Here is a 14247-nt window from a genome sequence, read left to right on the forward strand (position 1 = left end):
CAGGGGGCAAGAGAACATGTAACATAGTAACATAGTTATTAAGGTTGAAGGGAGACTTTAAGTCCATCTAGTTCAACCCATATCCTAACCTAACCTGCCCTAACATGTTGATCCAGAGGAAGGCAAAAAAAACCCATATGGCAAACAGTAAGCTTCACATTGGGGAAAAAAATTCCTTCCCGACTCCACATACGGCAATCAGACTAGCTCCCTGGATCAACGCAATATTAAGGAAACTAGTGTATATACCCTGTAATATTATACTTTTCAAGAAAGGCATCCAGTCCCTTCTTAAATTTTATTAGGGAATCACTCATTGCAACATCATATGGCAGAGAGTTCCATAGTCTCACTGCTCTTACAGTAAAGAATCCACGTCTGTGAGTATGCTTAAACCTTCTTTCCTCCAGACGTAGAGGATGCCCCCTTGTCCCCATCACAGGTCTAAGAGTAAAAAGATCATTAGAAAGGTCTTTGTATTTCCCCGCGTTGGCGTGCCAAGGTCTGGTACAGGGTTTGAGCGTGACTGGAGGGATGTGGATTTGGCAGAAAGTGCTCCTCCACCCACCACTGGCAGTGCAGCATTGACACCTGGAACATTGGCCCACATGTGTGACTATGCCTTGCGGATCCTAAAAAGGGACCCCCGCTTTGTCAAAATGATGAGGGATGACGACTACTGGTTGGACAGCATCCTCGATCCACGCTGCAAAGGCAAATTACAGAATATCATGCCACAGGAGAACCTAGAGATAATATTGGCGAACAAACAAGCAACTCTGGTAAACCGTTTGTTTGAGGCATTCCCAGCACACAGCAGCGGAGCTGATTCTCCCACGAGCTGTAGTGGGCAAAATGGAAGAGGTGTTCGTGGTGCACACAGCCGAACTGGCGTTGGTTTCCTGACCATGTTGTGGACTGATTTCTCAAGTACCGCTCACACGACTGCTAATACAGAATCGATTGCAAGTGACAGCAGACAGCAGTTGTCAACTATGGTTACAAACTACTTCGCCTCCCATATCGATGTTCTCCCTCACAGGTCATTCCCCTTTGATTATTGGGCCTCAAAACTGGACACATGGCCTGAATTGGCACAATATGCCTTACAGGAGCTCGCTTGCCCTGCTGGTAGTGTGCTATCTGAAAGAGTCTTCAGTGCTGCTGGATCAATCCTGACAGAAAAAAGGACCTGTCTGTCAACCCAAAATGTTGGTAATCTCACCTTCATTAAAATGAACCATGCCTGGGTTTCAATGGATTTTGTCCCACCTTCCCCTGATGACACATAGGTTGCCAGAAAAAAGGCTCGCTTTTGTCCTCCTCTTCCTCTGACTTCTCCAATTCCTCCATTTGCAGCAGCTGAAAGTCCAGCCTACACATCAACATATGCCATTTTTTAAACCACCTGAAATGGGCTGCCCCCCCCCACCCCAGGGTCATAGAATCATAGAATCGTAGAGTTGGAAGGGACCTCCTGGGCCATCTGGTCCAACCCCCTGCTCAAAGCAGGATTCGCTAAATCATCCCAGTCAGATGTCTGTCCAGCCTCTGTTTGAAGACTTCCATTGAAGGAGAACTCACCACTTCTCGTGGCAGCCTGTTCCACTCATTGATCACTCTAACTGTCAAAAAGTTTTTTCTAATATCTAATCTGTGTCTCTTCCCATTCAGTTTCATCCCATTGCTTCTAGTCTTTCCTTGTGCAAATGAGAATAAAGTTGATCCTTCTACAATGTGACAGCCCTTTAGATATTTGTAGACAGCTATTAAGTCTCCTCTCAGTCTTCTCTTTTGCAAACTAAACATTCCCAAATCCTGCAACCTTTCCTCATAAGACAGGGTTTGCAGACCTGTCACCATTCTGGTCGCTCTTTTCTGAACTTGCTCCAGTTTGTTGATGTCTTTTTTAAAATGTGGTGCCCAAAACTGGACACAATATTCCAGATGCTGTTGCCCTGAACAGGTGTGTGGCCCAACCCTTGGGCGACGACACTGGCACAGGGCCTCTCATAGTACAATAAAGTGTCTCTGATGGTGGGGGGGCCCACTCGCCGTCAGACACACTGGCGTACTATGAGGGGCCCTGTGCCAGTATCGGCGCCCACGAGTGGGTCCCCCCTGCTTGTTCAGGGACACAGCACTTGCAATACTTACCTCTCCCTGCTCCACCGCTGTGTAGTGTGGGCAGTTAAATCCGTCACAGGGACGGCCACTACAAATTTGGAGTACTGATCGATGATGGTTAAGATGTAGCTATGTCCTGTCCTGCTGGCCTCTACCTTCAGACAATGGCTACCATTTGTAATGGACGTCAACTCCCAATCGGATGCAATGGTACTTTATGATCACCTTTCACATTTTTCATAGTCACAGACGTGTGACATTCCTGCCACCATTTTTCAATATGTCCTGTCATGGCAATCCAATAGAATCCCCTATGGCCTGTGGCTTCTGTCTTTTGCCCTCCAAAATGCCCAGACACATAATGATTAGGCAGTTTGGACCATGTCTACATCTCTCCCTGTGATCACAATTTGATGGAGACGAGTAACGGTGATGTGATCCACGCTACTGCGATAAAGCAATCCTTTCTTCACTAATTTGCGTTTTAGCTGTCTCCACAGTTAAAGTTATTGAGGGTCCGCTTCGCCTCTGCGAATTCTCCCGGGAGGTGTTCCCGGGATTACAAATTCAAAAACATCTAAAATCACTCGACTTTACGTCTGTACTTTTATCCATCTACCTTCCTCTAGTGGAGAGTCTGGACTGGCAGACTGACACTGAAATATAAATGAAGATTTCAAAGTACTCCAACACTGTACACTGGTGTACGTTTCAAATACATTTCCCTTTTTCTCATTTTTATATTCGGGTGTAATCCATACTGAGCCTGTGAGAGTTTGTGTCTTACTCTGGTAAAATATAAGGAGATTTAAAATGACACCAACACTGTATGCAGCTGAACGCTTGTAAAACATTACCCTTTTTCAAGTTTTTATATTCTTGTGTAATCCATACTGAGCCTGTGAACGTCTGTCTGTAACTCCAGAAATATATTTGTAGATGTAAGATTAACCCAACACTGTATACAGCTGTACGCTTGTGATACCTTACCCATTTACTGCTTTTTATATAGTGGTCTAATCCATACTGGGCCAGTGAGAGTCTGTTTCTGACTCTGGAAATATCTACTGAGATTTACAATTTCCCCTACACTGTATGCAGCTGTACGCTTCTGATCAATTACCCTTTTACTGCTTTTTATATTGTGTAATCCATACTGACCCTGAGAGCGTCTGTGTCTGCCTCCTGAAAAAAATAAGGAGATTTATAATGTTTAAACAATACTATATGTACCTTGTATCTGGTGATACAGTAACCTTTTAATACTTTTTATATTCTTGGCTAATGCATACTGGGACTGAGAGCGTCTGTGTCTGCCTCATGAAATGTCTACGGAGATTTAGAATGTTTAAACTATACTATATATACCTTGTATCTGGTCATACTGTACCCTTTTTCAACTTGTTACATTATTGTCAAATCCATACTCAGCTTGTGAGCATATGTGTCTGCCTCCTGAAATACATATGGAAATTTTTTGCATTTTAAATATATACCTTGTATCTGTTGATCGAGTACCCTAGGTGCCCGAAATTCATCCTCCACCCACCACTCAAAGTGCATCATTGACACCTGGAACATTGGCACACATGTGTGATTATTTCTTGCGGATCTTCTTTTTATATTATGGTGTGATCCATACTGAGCCTGTGAGAGGCTGTGTGTTACTCTTGAAATATATATGTAGATCGCCAAATGACCCCAACACTGTATACAGCAGTACGCTTGGGATCCATTCCCCTTTTACCGCTTTTTATATTGTTGTGTAATCCATACTGGGCCTCAGAGAGTCTGTGTCTGCCTCCTGAAATAAATACAGAGATTTTGAATGTTGAAACTATACTATATATACCTTGTATCTGGTGATACTGTACCCTTTTTCTACTTTTTAGATTGTTGTCGAATCCATACTGGCCATGACAGTGTCTGTGTCTGCCTCCTCAAATATATACGTAGATTTATAATGTTGAAACTATACAATATATCCCTGTTATCTGGTGTTAAAATTAAGCGCCACGCAGGGCCGGGGGTTACTCAGAACCGGGCCTTTCAGGCTCTTTTAAGGGGGAAGTATGTCACGGTGGTGATTGGGACCCGGTCCGTGGCCCTGGGTGTCCAATAAAGAAGATGACAGTTCAGATGAGGGGGAAGATGGTATGATAATTAATTTGGAAAAGGGGGATCGTGAGGCCACCCGTGGTACTTGGCTAGAGTAGCCGACGCTGCAATGCAGATCCTCTGGGATGGTGTTAAAGCAGCCAAGATGATGAAGCTCTCCACAGCAGAGCTGTATCCCATGGCAGTTGAGATGGTGTTTGTGAACCGTTGACGGTGATGGTGAGTGTAGCGTGTGTAGCAGGCAAGTTGTAAAACCCACCAAGGACGCAGTTGGGTGCAGTTTCTGAGTTTTTCCTCAAAAGTTTTGTGCACAAGATGACCCGATTGGTACTGTGTCATCCGAGGGAGGGGTCCAGCAAACTCAAATGTAGATCAAGAACACCTGTTCAAGACTCCTCCTTGTGTAACCTTTCTAGGCCGTGTCTCTGCGCTGATCTCTCCCTTCCTTCCTTCCTGCTGTGGGCCTTCGCAAACAGTGCCCCTAGCCGGCAGCCACGGATCACACCGGGTGACGTGGGTCAGGCTCCGGGGTCCTTTATTCCAACTGCTGCCTTTTTGAGTATTGAATGTGGCTGCGACTGAGGCATTTAAAGTTACCTCAGCCTCCGTCTTTCTAGCTGAGCCCTGTATTTCTCCATTACCTTCAGGAGCCACCTTCCCCAACGAGGCCTGGTCCTTCCTTCTCCAGAAATGGGCTTCACAGGTGGCTTATTGCACTTCCCGTGCCCCAAAGACCAATTCCTTCCAGTCTAGGAGCTTGGACACGATTTTTCTCTCTTCTCTGACCCTCAGCCCTCTCACAGCAATCCTGCTCTTACTCTGTCCTGTCGCCGACTGACAACTCTCTAGAAAGATCCATTTACCTCAGACGAGCTCCACTCACAACTGTCAGCTTGCTCTCTCTGATTGGATGCCCACAATCACTCCACTACCAAAGCTCTTCCCACTGTACGTACCTTCCACACTAACCCCCAACACCCTTTCCTAGTCAGTCTGGGATGAGGCCATCCTCCCGCCAGGTACACCCAGAAAGCACTGACGAACATGTGTGTGTGTTGAGTGCAGGGTTAGGAGTCCTGAGTGGTGATCCCTCCTTACCTGAGGGTGGGATACCACACCTTTGGATGAGGTGCAGTACCTCTGTGGCGACCGTACCCTCAGGGGCGCCATAGTACCCTTTCTCAACTTTCTATATTGTTGTCGGATCCATACTGGGCCTGAGAGCGTCTGTGTTTGCCTCCTGAAATGTATATGGAGATTCAGTATGTTTAAACTATACTATATATACCTTGTATCTAGTGATCCTGTACCCTTTTGCACATTTTTATATTATTGTCTAATCCATACTGAGCCTGTGACCATCAGTGTCTGACTCATGAATTATATACAGAGATTTACAATTATCCCTAGACTGTATAGAGCTGTCCGCTTCTGAAACAGTACCATATATCTGCTGGTAGTTTTAGTCCATTTTCACAAAAATTATTACGTATGGTGGAAGAGGCTGCGAACGTGGGTGTGGGGGGGCCAGCTGGTACTAATGGTGGTGGTGGTGGTGCATCTGCTGGTATTGCCAAAAGCACAATAGCAGATAAGGCAGGAGGTGTTGAGCCTGCGTCATCAGCTGGCACAAGAAGGCCTTTAAGGCTCCCTTTTCTGGGAGTAGGTAAACTACTTTTAAAGCCGGAGCATCAGGAACTGGTTTTGCCTTACATTGCCGAAAAAGCCTCCAGCTCTATCGCCTCCTCTTCTGAAGTTTAAAAAAATGCAAGCACTGAGTCGTCAGTGCAGGCCTCTGGTCAGGAACCACCCCTTTCCTTGTCTCCTTCACCCCCACTAAAAGTGAAGGATGTGGCAGCCCACACTTCAGATTACTCCATGGAGCTCTATTCACAGGCTATATCTGTGTTATCAAGTGAAATTCTGAATTCCCCAGTCCAATATGAATTGGAGATGAAGTGCACTGATGCACAGCCACTGCTAGATGATTCTGCTGGTACATTGACCCACAGCACTACATTCCCCTCGCACTCTACAGAGCCAGAATGTGACACTGATGAAACTCAGGTGCCCCTTTCCGCATACTATACCACCTTACACGGTGACACAGAGGAAGGTGCAGATGAAAGTGCCGATTCCCTGAGCAGGTGGGGGGGTCCTACTCGTGGGCGACGGCAGTGGCACAGGGCCCCTCATAGTACGCAAAAGTGTCTCTGCCGGTGGGAGGGCCCACTCGCCGTCAGACATACGGTCGTACTATGAGGGACCCTGTGCCAATGCCGTCGCCCACGAGTGGGACCCCTATGATTGCTCAGAGCCACAGCACTTGCAATACTCACCTCTCCCTGCTCCACCGCCGTGACGTAATCCGCCTTTCCAGACAGTGACATTCAGGTTACAGAGCGCAATGACATCACATCTGTATGCCCTCTACCGAAATAGTACAAGTGCAGAGAGCTTTAAAATGGCAATGTTGAGGAGTCCAGAATAGAGCGGTGCCCAGCGAGGAGAGGTATTTAATTTTTTTAAATGTTGGGAGCATTTTTTGTGGAGCAATATACACTGGAGAATGATATATGGGGCCCATCATACACTGGAGCATCATCCATTTGGCCCATTATATACTGGAGCATTCCAAATGGGGGACATCAGACACTGGAGCAGCATTTACGGGGCCCATTATACACTGGAGCATTAGAAATGGGGCCCATTATATATGGAGCATTATTTGGGCCCATAACTCACTGGAGCATCGTCCATGGGGACCAACATATACTGGAGCATTCCATATGGGGGACATCAGACACTGGAGCAGCATTTACGGGGCCCATTATACACTGGAGCATTAGAAATGAAGCCCATTATATATGGAGCATTATTTGGGCCCATAACTCACTGGAGAATCGTCCATGGGGACCAACATATACTGGAGCATTCCAAATGGGGGACATCAGACACTGGAGCAGCATTTACGGGGCGCATTATACACTGGAGCATTAGAAATGGGGCCCATTATATATGGAGCATTATTTGGGCCCATAACTCACTGGAGCATCATCCATGGGGACCAACATATACTGGAGCATTCCAAATGGGGGACATCAGATACTGGAGCAGCTTTACGGGGCGCATTATACACTGGAGCATTAGAAATGGGGCCCATTATATATGGAGCATTATTTGGGCCCATAACTCACTGGAGCATCGTCCATGGGGACCAACATATACTGTAGCATTATGTGGAGCTCATCATATACTGTATGGAACATTATATGGGACCAATTATTCTGTATGGAGAAATATATGGGGCTCATTATTCTGTATGGCGCACAATGTGGTGGCCATAATACTGTATGGAGTAATATACTGTTCGGTTTTTGAGCTATTGTAGAATTTAAAATAGATATCAGTCATGTCATGTAAGCAGTGAAGTATTTGTCATTGTACTATACCTATATTTCTGTGCCATATCGGAGCATCATGAGTTGTGGTATGTGTTAAAGGGGCGCACTGACACTCTTTGGCCCAGGGCACACGAAAACCTGGTGCCAGCCCCACCCCCCCACAACTGTAGCCAAATAACCCCCTATTTTCAATGCGTAACTATTATTATAAAGTAAATTAAGGTTGACAAGCTTAAGTAATAAGAATTGGTGTCGTTGGCATTGAAATGGGCACTGTAGGTGTGTTTACTGTCCTCCACTCCCTGCCGACTTTGCTTCCCCATTGACTTGCAATGGGTTTCGTGTTTCAGTCGGACCCCGACTTTTCCCTATAGTCGGCCGATTTCGTTCAACCCGACTTTTTAGAAAGTTGGGTTTCATGAAACCCGACTCGACCCGAAAAAAGGAAAAGTCGCTCATCTCTAGTACCGACCTAATTAAGCGGTGGTCGCCCTCATAGAACTGTTGAACATCTGGTCCTGGCCAGCCGAAGTCACCGGCATCATGGGGCCTGCAAGATGTCCCTTTAGACAAAGTCTACATACCCAGCCAGGATTCCCACCTTCCTGTAATGTGCCAGGGCATAAGAGGCAGGTACCTCACCCATGGCTACCGCCGCACTGCACGTTACAGAAGTATCCAGTTTCTGTTGTTATCCCCCCTCCTTCCACCAAAATCTAATAGATCACAGACACCGCAACGTCCTTGTCAGCCAACCACGGAGCCTCTGTGTCTGGGCTCTTCTGTGATTGGATGATACAGGATCTATGTGACAATCTACAACCACAAACCCTTCAGTACCTTCTACCAAGGAGGATTTCATCATGACTTCTAGTTGTCCAAGGATGTTACCACTAACCAAAGCCCTATCCCAGACCATCAGGGATGGAAACACTAACCAAAACCCTATCACAGACCTCCAGTGATGGTACCGCTAACCCAGCTACAACCTTAGACCACCAGAAGTGTCATCATGCATCTATCGATTACCCTAGATCATCAGGAATGTTGTCACTAACCCTTCTACTACCCTAAACCTCCAGGGATGTTATCATAAACCCCTCTACTACCCTAGACCACCAGGAATGTTATTACAAACCTATCTTCTACCCTAGACATATTGTCACAGACATTATAAATGTGGACGTACCGGGAGCCGTTTGTCCCTCGATGACACTCACTGAAATGGGGAGAAGAGACGTTAGTAGGGGCCATCATTACAGGACTATTATTTCCTCTATCTCTTGGGAAACTACATCTCTAAGAATACCGGCATGCTGAGAGTTGGAGTTTCCCCACATTGTGACTAGTCAGATCTGTGCATTAGGAGTCGGACCTGTCGCACTGGTCCAGAAGATCAGGAGGAGCAGGAGCCGCATCGTCCGTCTGCTGGATGTCACCGTCTCTGATACCCGGGAGAGGAAGCGTCGCTCACAGGGAAGTTGTGTGTTTCTTCACCACACCGGAGCTGCGGTCACAGAGAGATTTCGTGCTTTACCTAAGAAAGTAACGAGCGGCCAATAATTACAGCAGATCATCTACTGTGGCGCAATATATGAAAGCTTCATGGCGGATGTAATATGTAATATTACATGTAATAGCACATATTAATATGTAATATTACATGCCTGTGGATGGGGCAAACCTCAGAATCGGATGATGCTCCACGCTTGGTCCAGGGTCTGTGGGTCCAGTTGGAATTTAAGCGTCTATGCACACCTTACAGTTTTGACGCATTTTTTTTATGCACAGATTTGTCAAAAAGCCTGAAAGATTTCTTAATACCAGAAAAGTGAAATGAAGTCTCATGCACACGTTACTTACAGTGTAGAAGTCACGTTCAAACGCGTGTGTATGTTATATGTATGTACTGTATATGGCACGTGTGAATGTATATGTGTATGGTGTATGTAGGTGTGTATGTATATTATTATTATTATTATTTATTGTTATAGCGCCATTTATTCCATGGCGCTTTACATGTAAGGAGGGGTATACATAAAAACAAGTACAATAATGTTAACAATACAAGTCATAACTGGTACAGGAGGAGAGAGGACCCTGCCCGCGAAGGCTCACAATCTACAAGGGATGGGTGATAATACAGTAGGCGAGGGTAGAGCTGGTCGTGCAGCGGTTTGGTCGGTCGGTGGTTACTGCAGGTTGTAGGCTTGTCGGAAGAGGTGGGTCTTCAGGCTCTTTTTGAAGGTTTCGATGGTAGGTGAGAGTCTGATATGATGTGGTAGAGAGTTCCAGAGTAGGGGTGATGCGCGAGAGAAATCTTGTATGCGATTGTGGGAAGAGGAGATAAGAGGGGAGTAGAGAAGGAGATCTTGTGAGGATCGGAGGTTGCGTGCAGGAAAGTACCGGGAGACGAGGTCACAGATGTATGGAGGAGACAGGTTGTGGATGGCTTTGTATGTCATGGTTAGGGTTTTGTAATGGAGTCTCTGGGCAATTGGGAGCCAGTGAAGGGATTGACAGAGGGGAGAAGCTGGGGAATAGCGGAGGGACAGGTGGATTAGTCGGGCAGCAGAGTTTAGAATAGATTGGAGGGGTGCGAGAGTGTTTGAGGGGAGGCCACATATACAGTAGTATATGGCATGTGTATGGTGTGTGTATGGCGTGTGTATGGTATGCGTGTTTGTGTATAGTATGTATGTGTGTGGGATGTTTGTATGTGTGTGGCGTGTGTATGGTGTGTGTGTGTGTGTGTATGTGTGTATATGGCATGTGTATAGTATGTGTGTTGATGGCATGTGTATGGTATGTGTGCATGGGTATGTCATGTGTATGTGTGTGCATGATGTATGTGTATATTGTGTATGTGTGTATAGTCATGGTCATCAGGAAAGTTGTCAGCGAAACACAGGTTGTCATCAAAGGTCACTTACTTTCATGTGTCAAGGGTTCATGACTCAAGTTTCTCTATGGGGGTCAAGGGTCCATGACTCAAGTTTCTATATGAGGGTTTAGGGTCCATGACTCAAGTTTCTCTGTGGGGATCAAGGGTCCATAACTCAAGTTTCTCTGTGGGGATCAAGGGTCCATGACTCAAGTTTCTCTATGAGGGTTCAGGGTCCATGACTCAAGTTTCTCTGTGGGGATCAAGGGTCCATGACTCAAGTTTCTCTATGAGGGTTCAGGGTCCATGACTCAAGTTTCTATATGAGGGTTCAGGGTCCATGACTCAAGTTTCTCTATGAGGGTTTAGGGTCCATGACTCAAGTTTCAATATGAGGATTCAGGGTCCATGACTCAAGTTTCTCTGTGGGGATCAAGGGTCCATGACTCAAGTTTCTCTATGAGGGTTCAGGGTCCATGACTCAAGTTTCTATATGAGGGTTCAGGGTCCATGACTCAAGTTTCTCTTTGAGGGTTTAGGGTCCATGACTCAAGTTTCAATATGAGGGTTCAGGGTCCATGACTCAAGTTTCTCTATGAGGGTTCAGGGTCCATGACTCAAGTTTCTCTGTGGAGGTCAAGGGTCCATTACTCAAGTTTCTCTATGGGGGTCAAGGGTCCATGATTCAAGTTTCTCTATGAGGGTTTAGGATCCATGACTCAAGTTTATCCGTGGGGGTCAAGGATCAATGGGTCAAGTTTAAATTATAGCCAGTATGGCCATCTGTAATACAAAGCCACTGTGGAAACCTTCAACAAGCAGGATAGGGTTACAGATCTGTCAACAGCAACTTGCTGGTGGCTTCCATGAAATGCTACAAGCATCTCGTCCAGGTGATCGCTGGTCAGTAACTGGTTAAGTCAAGGCCTCTGTGAAGCGATGGTGCCTACGTGGTGAGCTGGGGAGGACATCTTTGACGCCACAATAGATAAATGAGGAGGGTGTTTCCTGATCTTCCTGAGGCGGCACTGCCAGGGAAGAAAAGAATTAGGAAGTCTCCCGAGTCCTCGCTGTCAATCGGGGTCTATATTAGAACAGTGTCGATGTCCCCGAGGGGCCGTAGAGCTGAAATTCTAAATATTATCACCAGACATTTCACAACATCCACCATTTGTGGAAGCGTCAAGGACTATAGGCTGGTGGTCTCACAGGACGCGTGGTCACAAGGCTGCCATACCGCCACACTGCCCATAGGAACCAATCACCAGCCTGCTTACACTTCATTACTGGGCACTGGAGAATTAAAGCAGGCTTGTGATTGGAGGAAAGAGAACTGGACTGCAATTGGAGGAATAAAAGATGAACTGTAATTGGAGGAAGTGAACCCAGGCTCTGGAAGAATGAAAGTAGAGCTGTGATTGGAGGATGGAAGTTTGGACAGTGATTGGTTGCTATGGGCGATGTGTCATGGCGGCACTGCGGTCTCTTTTTTTTGTGCTTTCCTGAAGTTTTTCACTTTTTATGACCTATTTTTTGTGTCGATTAATTGAATTCAATGGAAATTAATGGTATGGCTTCATATTTAGTCTGATTTCTGACCATTCTGGGGGGTCATGTACAAGTGGGTGATGGCACGATTAACACCCCATAGTGATGATAATAATCATCACAAAACTTGGTACGTATCCCCGTCCTTGTAACGAACAATAAAGTTACATTATTCAATTAAAGGGGTTGTCCATAGCTGCTCAGGTGCCGCGCACAGACACAAGCACTCGCCCAGCACCATCATCAAAGACATAAACGTCGCCAGCGTCTATTTATTTTAACAAAGGTCTGAATATTTTAAGTCACTAAAATATAAAAAAAATATATATATATTTTTAAAAAAAATACAAGTCAGTTATGGCCGCAGTCGCGCCACCGTAAAATAGGCTCTAGGGGAGAGCTCTGAGCAGTTCTGGACCTCTGAGACTTTACAGTGGGGGGGAAAGATTTTTGAGGGGCTTCCTGCAGGATGCGGCCGTCCCCTCTCATGTCCATTGTTGTCTTATTTTACATCTGTACCAGGAACCCGAGCGAGAACCCTGAGGAGGAAATTCATTACACAGATACAGCGACAAGCGAGGACCCCAAGGAGGAAATCCTTTACACAGATACAGCAACGAGCGAGGACCACGAGGAGTAAATCCATTACACAGATACAGCAACGAGCGAGGACCACGAGGAGTAAATCCATTACACAGATACAGCGACGAGCGAGCACCCCGAGGAATAAATCCATTACACAGATACAGCGACGAGCGAGGACCCCGAGGAGTAAATCCATTACACAGGTACAGTGATAAACGAGGACCCCAAGGAGGAAATCCATTACACAGATACAGCGACGAGCGAGGACCCCGAGGAGTAAATCCATTACACAGGTACAGTGATAAACGAGGACCCCAAGGAGGAAATCCATTACACAGATCCAGCGACGAGCGAGGACCCCGAGGAGTAAATCCATTACACAGATCCAGCGACGAGCGAGGACCCCGAGGAGTGAATCCATTACACAGATACAGTGACAAACGAGGACCCCGAGGAGTAAATCCATTACACAGATACAGCGACAAGCGAGGACCCCAAGGAGGAAATCCATTACATAGATACAGTGACAAACGAGGACCCCAAGGAGGAAATCCATTACACAGATACAGCGACAAGCGAGGACCCCAAGGAGGAAATCCTTTACACAGATACAGCAACGAGCGAGGACCCCGAGGAGTAAATCCATTACACAGATACAGCGACGAGCGAGGACCCCGAGGAATAAATCCATTACACAGATACAGCGACGAGCGAGGACCCCGAGGAGTAAATCCATTACACAAGTACAGTGATAAACGAGGACCCCAAGGAGGAAATCCATTACACAGATTCAGCGACGAGCGAGGACCCCGAGGAGTAAATCCATTACACAGATCCAGCAACAAACGAGGACCCCAAGGAGGAAATCCATTACACAGATACAGTGACAAACGAGGACCCCAAGGAGGAAATCCATTACACAGATACAGCAACGAGCGAGGACCCCGAGGAGTAAATCCATTACACAGATACAGCGACGAGCGAGGACCCCAAGGAGTAAATCCATTACACAGATACAGCGACGAGCGAGGACCCCAAGGAGTAAATCCATTACACAGGTACAGTGATGAACGAGGACCCCGAGGAGTAAATCCATTACACAGATCCAGCGACGAGCGAGGACCCCAAGGAGTAAATTCATTACACAGATACAGTGACAAACGAGGACCCCAAGGAGGAAATCCATTACACAGATACAGAACAATGTGTGGCTGCAAAGGTTTGTTAGGGCAGAGTATGGGGGTCCCCTTCCTCCATATCGCCTTGTGATACATTAGAATTGTCAATAACCTCAGACATAGGGGTCTCATCCTCTTCTCATATCCAATACACTAACTATACATTACAAAGGACAAGCACTCTTACCACAAAGAACCCCTGTCATACGCGGCGTACAGCATCGCCACTCTTCTCATAAGCATTACACATCATGATCGTTCTTACAAAGGATAACCACTCTTACTGTCAGGACCTCTTCTCATGATCATTTCACAAAGTGATCACTACTGTAAAGAACTCTTTCTTATAATGAATACACAGCACGGTCACTCAAATCATGATCCCATTTCAAAACCAATACAC

General features: G+C 46.2%; 1 protein-coding gene across 1 annotated transcript in view; it reads right to left on the reverse strand.

Moving 5' to 3' along the window:
- The window catches only part of LOC141094072 (allergin-1-like), a 92114-nt gene that overhangs the window by 19894 nt on the left and 57973 nt on the right, over positions 1 to 14247 (reverse strand). Inside the window, exons 2-3 of the mRNA XM_073579786.1 lie at positions 9025 to 9186; positions 8839 to 8868 (exon numbers count right to left, since the gene is read on the reverse strand). Of these exons, the coding sequence (XP_073435887.1) occupies positions 8839 to 8868; positions 9025 to 9067 (73 nt within the window). The 5' untranslated portion in view covers positions 9068 to 9186. The remainder of the gene's footprint in view (positions 1 to 8838; positions 8869 to 9024; positions 9187 to 14247) is intronic.

Source organism: Dendrobates tinctorius, unplaced genomic scaffold (genome assembly GCF_039654945.1).
Source record: "Dendrobates tinctorius isolate UK_male_01 unplaced genomic scaffold, ASM3965494v1 ptg000063l, whole genome shotgun sequence".
Lineage (NCBI taxonomy): Eukaryota > Metazoa > Chordata > Amphibia > Anura > Dendrobatidae > Dendrobates > Dendrobates tinctorius.